Source organism: Notamacropus eugenii, chromosome 1 (genome assembly GCF_028372415.1).
Source record: "Notamacropus eugenii isolate mMacEug1 chromosome 1, mMacEug1.pri_v2, whole genome shotgun sequence".
Taxonomy (NCBI): Eukaryota; Metazoa; Chordata; class Mammalia; order Diprotodontia; family Macropodidae; genus Notamacropus; species Notamacropus eugenii.
In genome coordinates this window covers 292,142,328-292,157,902 of record NC_092872.1, presented here as the reverse complement: position 1 = coordinate 292,157,902, position 15,575 = coordinate 292,142,328, and the positions used below count along the sequence as shown (strand labels likewise).

At 48.1% G+C, this 15,575-nt stretch overlaps 1 protein-coding gene and 1 pseudogene across 2 annotated transcripts in view; one reads left to right on the top strand and one right to left on the bottom strand.

The window, feature by feature from the left end:
• LOC140517691 (scavenger receptor cysteine-rich type 1 protein M130-like) overlaps positions 1-15,213 on the bottom strand; it is a 34,811-nt gene extending 19,598 nt beyond the window's left edge. Inside the window, exons 1-6 of one of the 2 annotated variants that reach the window (XM_072629153.1) lie at positions 15,056-15,213; positions 13,642-13,731; positions 11,414-11,734; positions 8,652-8,972; positions 7,747-8,067; positions 1,060-1,374 (exon numbers count right to left, since the gene is read on the bottom strand). In XM_072629153.1, coding sequence (XP_072485254.1) covers positions 1,060-1,374; positions 7,747-8,067; positions 8,652-8,972; positions 11,414-11,734; positions 13,642-13,731; positions 15,056-15,101 — 1,414 coding nt within the window. In that variant the 5' untranslated portion in view covers positions 15,102-15,213. The remainder of the gene's footprint in view (positions 1-1,059; positions 1,375-7,746; positions 8,068-8,651; positions 8,973-11,413; positions 11,735-13,641; positions 13,732-15,055) is intronic. The other variant, XM_072629152.1, reaches the window with a different exon arrangement.
• Positions 3,322-5,228, top strand: LOC140517692 (OCIA domain-containing protein 1 pseudogene; annotated as a pseudogene).
• Positions 15,214-15,575: the final 362 nt, after the last annotated feature.

Sequence of the window (15,575 nt, the reverse complement as noted above, 5' to 3'; positions counted from 1 at the left end):
GCCTAGCTGAAGCTGGTCATTAACTCAGCCTAGCAGAGGACTGATCTCTGGTGGCCAGTGTACCATGTCACAAAAGCAAGGGAGTGACTGGGGAGTGCATGGACTTTGCCATCCCCAGAAGTGAACTCGGTGGTTGGAACGCCTCCCATCACTGACTGAGATTGTCTGTGTCTCTGTAACTGTGGGGTGGAGGTGGACGTGAGCATGTGAAGTTCATGCTCCATCCTGGGTGCCCACTCTATGAGTCTGTCCACAGACATGGTTCCCTGTGTTCCATGGTGGCTGGGTGGGAGAGGTATCTCTTTCTCTGGGTGCCTGGAAATGGGGCAAGACAAGGGCAAGGAGGCCAAAGAAGGCAAGGCTGAATCTGTCAGGTTCTTCCTGATTGAACTTCCTCTGGATCCTGCGAGCCATGAAACCAAACCTAAGTGTGTGTCTCCTACTCTATCATGTCCCAGTGAGTAGCAGCAACAGAAGCTTCTCCTTCCAAGTATCAGGTGGGGGTGGAGCTCCAAGCCCTAGGCTTTCATGGGTAATGGATTCCTAGAGTTGAAATGGAAGCCCCCATGGCTCCCCAATCCCTTTATCTGTGTCAGGCCCGGTGTCCTGGCAATGAGGGAGTTTGGCAGGCCTTCAGGGCAGTGTATGGACTGGAATCTCAGGAAGGGCCAGGAAGTTTCTGCCCCTAGCCGAGGGTCTCTGCCACCCCAAGAATGCTCAGACTCCCTGGAGGCTAACTGGAGAAAAATGAACAAAAGCCTTAACTTCCATAGCCTTTTCTGGGACCCTCACAACAAATCCTCAAGCATCTAAATGTTTGAGATATAAGGCTTGGGGTTGTGTTGTCTCTGGTGACTGTGGAATGGGGTCTGGAGAACCAGCTCCAGTACTCCAAAGAAGTGTGGTTGGTTTGGGGACTGGTCACTATCCTAGGTGACGCCAGAGCTGATGAGGGTCATAAGCCTCCACCTTCTGGGTCCTACAGGCAGGCAGTGGATCACCTTGCCGCTGGATACAGGACACATCATAATCACATCTGTGTCTAGGACCAAGACTTACCTGAACAGATGATTTTGGATCCAGTGTCACAGGGTTGTGTTCCCCACAACCAGCTTTTGCAGTCCCAAAAAGATGCTTCATCCCCATTGCAAGAGACGCTGTTGAGACCTCTGTGCATTGTCACCTCTTCCAAGATGTCTGTATGGGAGATGCTGACAGCAGACCCACATCCCAGCTGCCTACAAACCACTGCAGCTGCTTCCATGTTCATTGCTGACTGGCACACAGTGCCCACCAACCCTTGCATCTGGACCTCCACGGTCCCAGCACATTTACTGCCACTCCCAACAAACCTCAGCTCCAAGTCGTCCTTTTCTGTAAATGAGAGAGATTTAGGTCATATATAAGATCTCCAAGAGCCAGACTTTTCAGACCTTGCTCCCTCTCTTATCCACCCTGCCCCACCCACACACCAACTCAAGTGGGTTTCCTGACCAGATATAGGGTGGATGCTTTTCCCTCTTCCTCTTACTTTTTTTTTTTTTTTTGAGACAATCAGTGGTAAGTGACTTGCCCATAGTTACACAGCTCCTAAGTGTCTAAGGCTGGATTTGAACTCAGATCCTCCTGACTCCAAGGCTGGTACTCTTTCCACTGAGCCACCTAGCTGCTTCTCTTTTCCCTCTTGACAGATGCTTCCTTCTCCATTTAGGGACAGAGGATCATCACATGAAATAAGCTTGCCAGACTCCTAAGACAGGGTCAACCAACATCTTTAAAGCTGTGCAAAAGGTGGGCTTTGCCTGTCTGGTTGGCCTCTGGCCATGGGGCTTTGACAAAACTCCTCTAAGAGGCTGTTCTTAGAAAATCTTGGTAGGATTGGAGAAAGTGACATTTCCTCTACTTGCCTAGGGTTTTGCAGGGATTTGCCCTGAGACCCTTCTCTGCACTGTCTTTCTCTGTTGGAATGGAAGCTGTCGAAGGACAGGCTTCCACTTGTCTCCCCAGTGTCCAAGCTAGTGGCCACACTTAATAAATGCCTAGTGACTGGCTGACTGGTCTCCCTTCTAGAAGAGAAGTCGAAGGAGCTGGGGGAAGAACTCCACCCACTCTTCATTATGAGGGAAAGTGAAATATTCCTGAGGAAACAAACCAGAGCAGAAGTGAGATATCAAAGCAAGGAAATAAGGGTCTTCGAGGAGGAAGGGAAAACTTGAACCAGTCAGGAAGGGGAGTTAAATGGGGGTCTCTAAGAGGAGGGGAGGAAGGAAAAGAACAACCAAGGCCGAGGATGACCAAGAAGGGAACGAGAGACCTGGAGGCCCTTCCTGCCAAGGCAAAAAGTGAATGCTCTGAGGAAGCAGTAGCCACCTTCCCTCCCAGCAGCCATGAAATGGAGCCCAGGAGGGGCTGACATCAGACCAAGCAGAGACGGCCACAGAAGCAGAGAATGGCACAGAGGCTGTGTTTTGTGGGTCTGATAGGAGCAAGAGAGAAGACTGAGGCATGTATCCAAGACAGCCCAGGGCAGCCTTCAAGATTCATCCAAACAGGTGGTATCCACATGCTCCTGTTGATTCTTGTGAATACAAATGACCCTTACCGCCAGAGAACTAGAAGGTATTGTCACAGACTGTGAAGTCTTGGACAAGCAACTGAAGATCTCTGGGATCCAGACTATAAAAAGAATGCTGAATTTGGGGAAGTGATTAGTGGGGAAGAAAGTGGGGTGTGGGAACTGATTCTGGACCCATGAACCATATCTGAAGATGTGGGCATGACAGACAGGGAGTGAATGGATTCCCCTGGAGTCATCTATCTGACAAGAGGTAAGGGGAAAGAGAAGACCACCTATGCGCACCCAGCAAGATATGTTCCCTAGAAAGAAGCTACAAGAAAGAAAAAGGAATAGAAATACCTGACTCTTGGAAACTCCTAAGTTTTCAAAAAAAAAAGCTCAATAATAAAATTACTGGTTTCATTTCTCTGAATATAGATGTTTGATGTTTAAAGAACCAGGAAGCAAAGAACTTGGGGATTCTAATCCAAGGACACAGATTTGGTCTGATAGGCATCACTGAGAGGTGATGGAGTGAAACCCCTGACTGGAAGCTGGCTCTGGGTAGGGAGAGCCTTGACAAAAGGAACGGGATGGAGGCAGGGGGAGGAGAAGCACTCTGTTCAGAAGGAAATCCAGGAACCAGAGTGGGAAGAACCCTGTGGAGACAGGGAGGTGAGGATTAATGGAGGGAGAAACAGAAGTAATCTTATGATCAAATTAAGCTGGAGAGGTTGCTGCTGCCACCGCCGCCAGAAGGGAAGATGAGTGGAAGGACCAATTTTGGGACAAAGCAGAATACAGAAGTCTCACCACCAATACCTAACATAGGAATGGATTACATTCTGACAGAAGAGGAAAGAAGAGTCTTTGCTGAATGTAATTGAGAGAGCTTCTGGTACAGATCTGTTCCCTTTTCTGCAGCAAGTATGTTGGTTACTCAGGGATTAATTGTTAAAGGAATTCTTTCCAGTCACCCTAAATATGATTCTGTCCCTAAACTTGTATTTGCTTGTGTAATGGGATACTTTGCTGGAAAAATTTCCTATGTGAAAACCTGCCAAGAAAAGTTTAAATGGCTTGAAAATTCTCCTCTTGGAGAAGCTCTGCGTCTGGGACAGGGGTGTCAATTGCATCACCTGGATATTTTTCACAAAAATCAGGATTTGAGTCAAAAATAACTGAGCATTTGTCTTTTGGAACATCTCCCACATCTGAAAGCAGTGCAAAAGAAGCCCCTATTCCTCCTTATGAACCAATCCCCTTCAGTGCTTCCATGAATGAATCAACTCCTCCTGGTATTACTGATTATAAAGCACGAGGACCTGATACAACTGTGGAAGAAAGTCCCAAGAGAAAAGTTGTTGCATATGAAGAATTAAGGAATAAGAACAGAGAAACATATGAAGTAACCTTGTCACAAAAAGGTGACACCCTACTCGGGTCTGTGCAAGAAAGAACACCAAAAAAGCAAGGAAAAGTAAATCAATATGGAGATACTTGGGATGAGTGAAAAATTTTGTCATCTACTGAAGAGAGTTTGTGTTGAGTCTACTGGGGAGAATTTCAGCTTACCAGCATCATCAAGGTGGTTATGAGCATCTGCAGAAAAGTACCGAAGCAGCCCCCACAAGCATATTTAAAAGAAGAAACTTGGGTTTTAGTAGTATGGCTTAGAAGGTTTAAATTTAATTATGGACTTTATGGTTAATATTGTATCAGTGTACATACACTGCTTGGGAAACTGGATGAATGAAGGTACTGAACTATGATTTTATAGAGTCTATAAAATTGTTTACAAAAATTGGCTAAACTCTTCTTAAAAAGTGTCATCAAAAGACTCTGATGGACTGGAATGGGCATAGACAGATCGATCAAGTACCATATGTGTGTTTATGCACATATGGGCAAAGTAACCAAAATGTTAAGTATTAAAACCCCCATATGAAAAATTTACTTTTTTTTTTCCTAAAAGGTTTGCCCTGTCTTCATGTATATCTTGTCAATTAAAGTTGAAATAAATGCAAAAAAAAAAAATTAAGCTGGAGACCATCCGGATAAGAACAAGGAAGCACCAAAAAGCTTAGGAGACAAGTCCCAAGCCTGGCAGGGTAGAGTCCTGATATAGGAGGGGGGAAGAGGAAGGGAATAAGCATTTATTAAGCACCTACTGCATACTTTTCACTGTGCCATGTTTTACAAATGCTATTCCATTCGATGGCGGATTTTAAATTATCCACTCATGGGCTAGAATTCTCTCTATTGAAATCAGAATACGTAATAATTTCTTGACTTGCCTGTGTGACTCTTTCAGCTGGGTTAGCAGTGCAAGCCTAAATCCCTGCTACCAAGGATGCTAAGGCTTCCAGATTGCTTGGGCTCAGAAGTTCTGGCCTACAGTAGTGGGTGTAAGCTGATCTGTGCTCTCTACCAAGCCTGGCATGGGGAGGTCTGGGAGAAGGGGTGGTGCTCCATCAAGCTGCCCAAGGAGGGGAGAACCAATCCAGGTCAGAAATAGAGCAAATCAGACCTTCCAGGTCAAAGTATGATTGGGTCTGGGAGGATAATCACTCACTTGACCTTGGGCTGGTTAGCTTTGCTCTCCATGAATTGGATTTGCTGGGGAAAACCATTAACATTCTACATAAAAGATTATCTTGGTAGCTGAGGGCACTGGGCTGAACTCTAAGATGAAATTAATCAGGATAATTGTAAAGTCTTAGCTATGTCCAAAAAATCAACATCACAAGTACAAGATCAGAAAACAGAATTAGACCTAGCAAAGCAGCTAATAAGGGGAAAAAAAAAAGATCTGGGGGTTCCACTTGATTCAAGGTAAAAGAATGAGGTGAAGTGACTTCCCCAGGGTCACATAGCTAGCTAACAAGTGAGAAAGATTTGAATTCAGTCTTCCTGACTCTTAAGTCCTATACTGTAGTGCTCCCTTGATGCCATAAACTGGAGAGTAGCTAGAAGGGGCGCCCAGGATTGGCTGAAGGATCCTCATAGAAGTCAGGTGGGGTGTGGGGGGTCAAGACAGAGGCAGAAGTGAAATGAAAGGCCCACCCTGTAGAGGAGGGCTCCCCTCCTGGGTCCCCAGGGTTGAAACCAAAAACAAGATGTAGAAGTGATCAATGTGAATTTGCTGTCAGGGGCTCTACCTGGAATGGGCTCCTTTAAGAGCTGGTAGGTTCTCCCTCCTGGGAGGTCTTCCAGCACAGGTGAGGTGACTGTGTTGTGGAAATTCCTTTGTGGAAGGGTGAGACTAGATGGCCACTAAGGTCCCTTCCCCTCTCAAATTCTGTGACTGAGTTGTAGGGCAGGAGCAGGGTGAGTAGCTGGAGCAGGCAGCCACCTGGCCTGTCTGCAAGTCCAAGAACAAAAGGGAGGGGAAAACCAGCACACTACATGGCTTTTGGGAGACAAAGTCAAAGAAAGAGCACAGAGGATCCAAGAAGGGAGGGAAACTGAAAGCTGAAATTCTTGAAACAGGTGAAGAGACAAAGAGGAGCCCATTGCACAGAGACTAGGGGCCGTGCTCAGAGACCTCATGGACCAGACAGAGACATCTGTCAGAAACACCTATGAAAGTAGAAAGAAGCAGCTGGGAGACAGGGTTAAATGTGGGCATAGGCATGTGACCTCACCTCTAGTGTCTCCAGCAGCTCCTTACTAAGACTACAGATTACGATGAGGGGCTAATTTGCCTCACTGGAGAGTTTCCACACTGAGGGTCTCCTGGATTCAATTACTGCAGCAGCTAGTTGGTATGGTGGATAAAGCTCCAGGCCAAGAGTCAGGAAGACCTGAGTTAAAATCTGGCCTCAAACATCTAGTTACTAGTTGTGTGGCCCTAGGCAAGTCACTTAACCCTTGCCTTAGTTTCCTTATCTGTAAAGAATAATATGACCTACCTCCCAGGATTGTTGTGAGGTCCAAATGAGATGAATTATACAGTATTTGGGATGTTGCCTGACCTATAGTATACGCTTAATAAGCAGTCATTTCCTCCCCCTTTTAATCTCTGTCTTAATGATTCTCAAATCCACTTATCTGGTCCCAACCTCCTTGCTGACCTCCAATTTTTCATTTCCAACTGTCTTTCAGACATACTAAATAGTAACTATTTCTCTTTTACCCAGGAACCTGAGGGTCTTCCCCTCCCAGTTGGATTTGGACTTTTTTAAGGGGCCATCCCTTGAGTAACTACTTAAAGAGGCCTATTCATTGAATGGGTGTATCTCACTGAAAGAGAGAATCTGATAAGACCTTAGCTTAAAATGGCCAGCTTCTCCCGTTGGGCCATCTCCAGTCATCCTGATGACTATCTGGAAACGGAGCCAGATGGCTCTGGAGGAGAAGTGAGGCTGGTGACCTTGCACAGCCCTCCCTCACTCAAATCAAAGCCAAATGCAAGTCATGTCTTCATTCCCTGATGTCATGGTCCTCTTCAAGAATGAAGGGCAAACACAACAACAACAAATACACCACCTTCTCTCCCATGTCACTTCCCTTTTCCTGGTGCAGACACTCAGAATCTTTCACAAGAAAGATAGCTGTTGGGGAAGTCTACCTGCCTCAAGTCTTTCCCTACTCCAATCTGTCCTCTATTCAGCTGTCAAACCCATCTTTCTAAAGCATGTTGGACTCATTATCCACATTCTCATACTCAATAAATTCCAGGTGTCTCTCTGTCATCTCCATCATCAAATAAAAAATTCTCTCTTTCAAAGTCCTTCATAACCAAGCCCCTTTCCCCCTTCCCGGTAAAAGGTGGCTGGTCAATGGGAACAGATAACTCAGAGGGCAAAGGACCCTTTCTAGGTCTCCTGTCTTCTATGTAGGAACTTGACTCTGAGGAGAAAAGCTAGGAAATGAATCACATGTGGAATGATGACAAGAAAACTAACACATACATGCACATATAAGGCTTGCAAAGCACACCTGATCATCATCACAACAACTCTGGGAGGGAGGTGCTATCATTTTTCCTCATTTTACAGATGGGGAAACTGAGGCAGACACAAGTTGAGTGACTTGCCTTGTGTCACACAGCTAGTAAGTACCTGAGGTGGAATTTGAACTCAAGTCATCCAGCTAGCTGCCTCTGGATAGAAGTAAGGTAAAAGAATGTTTTGGAACAAATGACCCTTATAGCCTCTCTGCCCTCCACTGCCCAGATGTCTTACCAGAGCACATGACTTTAGCGTGGTTCTCAGACCTACAGCTATAGCTGGACCATCCGTTATATTCACAGTCCCAGAGGGCTGACTCGTTTCCATGGCAGTGAACGTTGTTCAGCCAAATCTGTTCCACCTCCTCGCCACCATCAAACCAACTCACTGCGTTCTGGGGAGAGGGGCATCCGAGCTGCCTGCACACCACCCCAGCGACATCCTTGTTCCACTTGTTATCACAGACTCTCCCCCACTGTCCATGCACTCGCACTTCCACCAATCCAGAACAATTTTTTGTTCCACCCACCAGCCTCAGTTCCATATCTGCTCCTTCTGCAAGAGAGACAGGAAGAGAGGGGTGTCAGTGGTGGGAAAAACTGGGAAGGAGGAGGGAACTTCCCAATAATCCCTACAATGGGGCAGAGATTAGATTAGAGGAGGGAGGAAGAGGGGGCTCATCCTGGCACAGAGCCCTGAAGGGTCAGAAGAGTACATATTTCCCCTATGGGCATAGACTAAGTCTTAGGGCCAGAAAATATTGTCCTGAATATTAATGTTCTCGCAGCCCCCATGGTCCTTGTGGCCCCAGAAATGTTCTCCGTGAGGCTGAGACTGAGGCTTTGATGGACACAGGGCAGGTCTGAATACTGTGAGGGACATTTGGAGCAGCTCTCATGGTCCACTGGGTACCTCCATGATGAAAACCCAAGGGTTTTGGGAAAACATCCCTGGATTGTTGCTCATTACCATACCCAGAATCTAGTTCAATGTCAATTAATTCAATTTGATCGTTAATAATCATCATGTGAAACAGCCCCCTCACCTAGGGCGTTGTGGGTCTGGGTCCAGGTTAGTTCAGAAGGTAGCTGGCTTTCAGACCCTGCCCCTCCTCATTGGGGTATCCCCATGGGTCTCACCTGAGCAGACCAGCCCCACATCCTCATGATGGTTACAGTTGTGCTGACCCCATCCTCGATGGCTGCAGTCCCAGAGAGATGACTCATTTCCATGGCAGCCAACATCATCCATCCAGATGGTGCCGGAGCCGATGCCGGGACCCACTGGCCTCTGAAGATGGTAAGCTGTTCCACAGCCCAACTGCCGGCACACGACCTCGGAGTCCTCCTTGCCCCAGAGGTCATCACACACCGTCCCCCACTCACCCTGGAACTTTACTTCTAAACGTCCTGTGCAACGGTTCGAACCACCAACCAGCCTCACTTCCAGGTCGGCTCCCTCTAGACGGGACAAAGCTTCTGTCACCAGAGAACTTGTCAGGCAGAATCACACGCATACACACACTCACACACTCACATACACTTACACACATATACACTCACATACACATATACAGTCACAAACACACACACACACACACACACACACACACACACACACCAGGAACCTGGGCTGCCAGGTGGGGAGTCCTGAATTCTCTGATAGTTTTCCACAAGTAACCTGAGAGGGTAGGATGGGAGTTAAGGGGAGGGGGTACCTAGGAAGTATCTCCCTTTCCCTTTTCCTTCCACCTCCCCCTAGTCATACTTCCTCTTCCTCCTGAGACCCTGACCCTTCTGCCTGGCCTTTCATTAGGATCCCCTTTTCTAATCCTATTGCCACCCTCTAGAACTTTGTTTCAGACTGGATCTTTCCAGCGTCTGAGCTCATTGGGTCTTCCCACCTTTGACTTCAGAGGTACCATCAGAGAGACACCTGAACTCCCTGTCAAACCTCCATACATATGCGTGGACCCAGGAGTTCTGCTGAGACCTTGAGCGTCTCTAGATCAAGCTCTTGGGCATAGCCTTGCTCTGCTATCATGCCCAGAGAGGGGAAGGGGACATGTGTGTGCCAGGTTCTAGGATAAAGGCTTTTTGCAAGCATCCTCTCCTTTGATCCCAGAGGCACATCCCTGCCCTGCCCTGGCCACTCACACCAGCGAGGAGGGCTGCCCCAGAAGGGAGGTGCTGGTCCCGGGCACAGCCTCCCCACTAAAAGCCTGGAGTCAGTTCAGCTTCTCTCTACCTGTACTGTGGCTAATCAGTTCTGCCTCCTCTCCTTTTATCCTTTGGATTCAGAACTAACCCTCATAGATTAGTTCTTACCCCAGCTGTAGTCTATTCCACCCTCCCTGTCCCCTGGGTCATCTCAAACCTGCCTCAACTAATGAGTTCTATTTCAGATCCCATCTCTTTCTACCCAGCCCCTCCCGCTTCTGGTGTACACAGATGCCCATGTGTCTCCTGACTCCCTCACCAAGATGACTGCTCCATCTTGTATCCCCAACTTTAGGAGAGGAAGCAGATGGGCTCCTAGCTGCCCAGAGCCACATCCAAATGTCCCTCTGCACAATTCCCCATCACCCACCTCTCCTCCCTCGGGTCCTTCCAACCCTTCTCAGAGCTTTGTCACCAAAGGTCACTCCCTCCTTCCCCAATTCATGGTCTTCTGCACCCCTTTGGCATATCCTCCCATTCCCATGATTTTTCTCTTCCATCTGCCTCACTCATGCACAAAGAGAATCAGTCACACCTCAGACCTTCCTCTTCAGCTCTCCCCTCCTCTTGGCTCCCTACGGAGCTACAACAGCTTCTCCAAGATATGAAAATTTCCCCCTGCCCCAGCCCTTCAGTCTCAGAAGCAGCACCATTGCAGGTGAACCAGAGTGCAATAGGAGAGTATCCTGCAGCATCCCTAGTGATGACTAGCTAGAAACTCACCAGAAACATGCCCATCTGGAAGGAAATGTAAGTGACAAAGCCACAGAGAGCCCAAGAATCCCAAAGTAGCCTCAGGACCCCCAGGGTGCTGGGCAGACTGTCTGCCCATGCTCATGGTCACCAGAAGAGAAGGTGGGGATGAGACCTGCTCCAGGGAAGGAAATGCTCACATCAGGGACATCACACAGGTCTCTGACAATGTTTTATCATAGTATGAGACCATAAACCCCTTGGGGACAGTGGGCTCTCAGCTAACCTCTGGTGCCAGTATATGGAAGTCCTGCTATAGAAATGGCCTCAGCAGAAGAGGATTGGGAGCTGTGGAGGTCTCGGTGACTTAGTGAGCCCTGTCTGTGTCTGGAGGAGACATGAGGACCAAGGTCTTATTATAGGTGCTGGTATTGGCCTGCCTTTGTGGCTCTCCTGGTGTTTCACGTTTCCTTTCATTCCCTAAGAAAGTTCCTTTAGGAATGCCCAACTTTGACTTGGCTGAACTGCCATTAAAGTTCAGCCTAGCCAGCTGGGCCAGGAGTGAAGGTGGTTCTAGCTGACTCCCACCTGCCAAGATTAGCCAGAGGACCTGGGGCTTTTAGAGAGGTGGAAGCCTGGGAGAAGGAGAAGCAGGGTCCAGTTCTTGGGACTGCTCCCTTCTCTTGGCTCTGAATCTTGACCAAGAAAGTCAATCAAAAGGGACCATGGGAAGATTGAAGGCTGTCCAGAGAAGGAAGGGGTCCCTGACTAGGCCAAGGCCCAGGCAGCCCAAAGGCAGTCTCCCAGCTCAGACAGACAGAGAGGGCAGGAGGTCCTCTGCCAGGCTTAGATGTGGGCACTGTCTTGCTATTCCCCACTTTTCCCAGGTCAGGTCTGGGAGCCGGATCTCTGTGTGAACGTATTTATTCCTAGGAATTTGGCTTGTCCTTCTCTTTCTGAGGATGTAGGAAGAGGTAGGTGAGTCTTACCTGAACAGTTCACTCGGGCCTCCTGTCTGAGTGTGCAGGGCTGCTGACCCCATTGACTGTGTCTGCAGTCCCCAAGAGCTGACTCATTCCCGTGGCAGGAAATATTGCCCAACCATGAGTGTCCGGATAGATCACTAATATTAGACCAGCCTGAGCTGCTGACAGACGAGGGACACCCCAGCTGCTTACAGACCACAGAAACCTCATTTTGGCTCCAGCTGTCACTGCACAGTGTACCCCACTGGCCCTGGAATTTCAATTGCACCAAGCCTTCACAGGGGCCACTTCCATTGACCAGCCTCAACTCCAGGTCCGAATTCCCTGCAAAGGAGATACAGACCTTAGTCACATGAGAGGCCAAAGGGCATGGATGAAGTCTTGGCACATGCCTAGAGCACCTAAGATGGAGTCAGCTATGTGGAAGTTGCTAGGAGGCCTGCTGCCACATGTGTGGACATTCTGGCTTAGCTAGTTATGTGGGTGGCTACTGACTGGCTGGAAGTGCATGAATCTTTAAAGATATCTGGCTAGACCCCACCAGGGATTTTTCCTTCATCCATGTTAGAAGCTAAAGAACTGTTGTAATCATTCCATGTGGTCAGGGGGAGATCCTTAGAGTCACCTTCCCCCTGCCCAGATCATGGGGCCCTGAGAAACAGGGCTAGGATTTGTTCTTCTTGGTCCCCTTGCAGGAAGGAGACTCTCAGATCTGGCCTGGGCACATCAGACAGGGATCTGGGAGTCCAGGGGTCCAAGCTGGATGCTGCAGCTGATCCAGCAACTCCATGCTGAGGAGCACGGCTGATGTGGTCACCTTGTGGACAGGGGCTCTTGGCTACCCAGCAGAAGCACTGCTGGCTTTGAAGGACTGAAGCTATGTAGGAACTGAGTTGTGGGCTCCCAGACTGAAGAGGTATAGGGAAGGGGCAGGTGCTAGAGGAGAACATTGGGGAAGATTTCATCCCTGAAATTTGGGGGTAAATATGTGAATGTTTGTTCTGGCTATATCTGTGGAACAAATGTCCTTCTTACAAGCTAATCCAATGCCAAGTGGCTCAATGGAATTGGAATGCCCTCTCCAAAAATGTGGGGACATGACGGGTGTGAGCCTGAGGTAGGGCAGAAAAGAGAGAGCCACCAGCCCCTCCAGAACATATCCTAGAGAACCCTTGGGGGTCACATGTAACATACCTGGCCCTGAGACAATGGGGCCAGGGTCAAGCTACATCACATGCAGATTCTCTAGGGTCCCTCAGGCCTGTTCCATTCTCTTTGCTCATTTGGAAACAGTTATTGGCATTCTACCAGCCATCTCAGGTTATAGGTCCAGGCTAAGACAGGAGTGGGGAGAGCCCCAATATGATGCCCCCACTTAGATCTGCTTCTCTGACCCCCACTTTTCTCCATCAACCATCTCTCCATATTTGTAACCTTTTACTCTTTAAACCAGGGGTCCTAGGGTTGAACATTTAGAACTGGAAAGAACTTCAAAGGTCCAAAAGTCCAGCCTCCTCATTTTACAGATAAAGAAACTGAGGCAAAGAGCCATGTCTGTTGGTGCAGGCTGGAAGTCCCTGATACATTCCCATCCCCAAGGCTGGCCAGGACTGCCCACAGACACATTGGAAAAACTGCCTCCTCTACAAGCTCCCTTGGGGTAGAATTGGGGGTGCGGGTACTTCATTCATCATGCTAGCATCACCTACTGAAGCATCTGCTCCCAGATCCTCAGAATCCTGCCGGGCCTCCATGTATTGCAGCAGCAGCCTTTACAGCCCCTAGCCTGGTGGGTCTGCAAAGCAGTTACTAGCCTTGGCTATTTGGTGACCTTTCTCTGCACCCTTTCCTACTCTTCCTTCCCAGGGAATGTTTGCTGGAATTTGAAAAGCTGTCTCAATCCCTTTCTCCCTTTGCCAGACTACCATGCATTTAGGGTTTGGAGTAGCATTGGGGCTTTTCAATTCTTGCAGGTGGGACTTCTGGGGAGACCTCATGGACAGAGAAGAGTCAAGATCTAGTTTGCCACTCAGTGATGGTGAGAAATGCACTTTGTAAATTGGAGCTGAGAGCATGTGCATGTGCCTCAAAGAGCAGGGTGAAAAAAAACTGCCCTAGAAGATTCCCAGGGCCAGCCTCACTGTTCAGCACTGGGGTGTGCTATGGGCTCCCTGTGGCTTCTTCCTAGCTTCAGGCTAGGAAAATGGGGAGAAGAGGAACTCAGAACCTACCAACACAGCTGTGGAGGAAGCAGGTACTGACCAACAGGAGGGAAAGACCACAAGCCCAGAGAGGCAGTTGATGCCAGCATCTTCCAAGTTCTGTAGGGATGAGAAAACCCCAAGGTAGAATCAGACGACCTCAGGGTCTTAGCATGGGGAGGGAGTCAGATCTAGGGAGACCAAAACAGAGAGACCCAGAGACACAGACTTAGACTGAAGAAAGTTCAGAGCGAAGCTCAGGGGAGCTCTGGGGGCACCATGATGATGCCAGGCCCCTGGAAGGTTCTGGAGGAAGAAGGAGGGAAGGAAGGCCTTTAAGAAATGAGCCTGAGGTGTGGGCTTCCAAATGGCCCATTACAAGCATCTGTCCCTAAAGGCATTTATTGCTTCTACTAGACCCAGTACGATACTCATTGCATCCTTATTGGTCAACTTTGGGTGTTTAAATGGGGATGTTGTCCCCATTTGAGTCACTGCTTCTCCCCTCCCTCTTACCCATTACCCTAGAACAACATTTCCACCACTTCCTTTCCAGATGGTTTCTCTTTCCTTTCCGTCCATCTTCTCCCTACTGACCATTGCACCATGAGCTCCTTCACTTCTAGGTCCACTCAACTATCCTTTCTCTCCCCCATTTTATTTGTTCCCTTTCAACATCTATCCATGGCAAACATCACTGCCAAGGTTCGTGAGAATCCCGAGCACTCTACATACATATACCCAGAAGCTCTAAGATGATGGTGACGGTCAGAGCCTACCACTCTCCAGCCATTGATCCCCTGCGCCCTCCCTTCTCTAATCCTTGGACCAGATGAATTCATTCTAGTCTGTTGCACAAAGTGGGTGCCCAGGAAAGAGGACCTTCATCCCCACTGGGCATCTGCTGTTGGTGACAGAGCAGACGCACTCCTCCCTCCTTTCTTCTTCCTCTACCCTTTTCCTCCTTGTTTCTTTTCTACTCTGCACTCCCTCTTGCCTTGCCACCCCCTCTGGACCTTGTCCAAGAGTTCACCAGATTGTGAAAGTTTCACTGGGAACACTGACACAACATGGTCTGATTTTTTGTTTCATTGATTGACTAGACTTAAGAAAACATTAATAATTTAGGTTCAACTTTAAAACATTTCCTGTGATTTTGGAAAATCAGTTGTTAAATACTGACTAGCACTGTGTGCGCACGCACACACACACACGCACACACACGCTTGATCCCCCAAGACCAGCTTTGCACCTGTTCTTATCACAGACCCATGAATTCCCTGGAACCTTATTGTATCTCCAGACCTATTCTGAGCTCACTAAGATTTTCCCCATATATTCCATGTTTCAGATCCTCTTCTTAATCCCCACTTCCATGTTCCCTGGACTGTAAGAATTCTCCGGGGCTACCCCAAAAGACATCAATGGAGAGCAATGCCTTTACCTGCATGCCAGGAGTGTTGGGATGGCCACATTGTGACTCTGTTCATCTCTGTCTTGTGATGTCCACAGGTTCCCAAAGAAAGGGTGCAGCTAAGCTCCAACCCTTCCCTTGGAGCAGCAACAAGTCATCTCAAAAGGAGAAGTTCCCCTAAGAGCCGATGTTCCTTTATATCCTTGCCTTCTCCTGATTGTGGAACAAGGAACAAGAGGAAATTGAGGAAATTGAGAAACTTGGCCCACAGATTTTTTTAAGAATTAGGAAATTTTAAACTAACATGTTGAATTCTGATGAATTTTCATATTTCTATTTCTTCATTTTATGTCAACACTCTCATGCCTAAGAGGAGACATCTATAATAGTTCTTTTCAAAAAAGAGGGGGGAGAAACCTAAAGAAAATCAGGTTCAACCTTGACTAAATAAATAAGCCTTCTCCTCTCAATGGACAATGGGGGATGCTGCCATGAGGAGCCACTTTTGTAGGAAAAAGCTGATTCAGCTCAGCCCTGGAACCTGACTTCA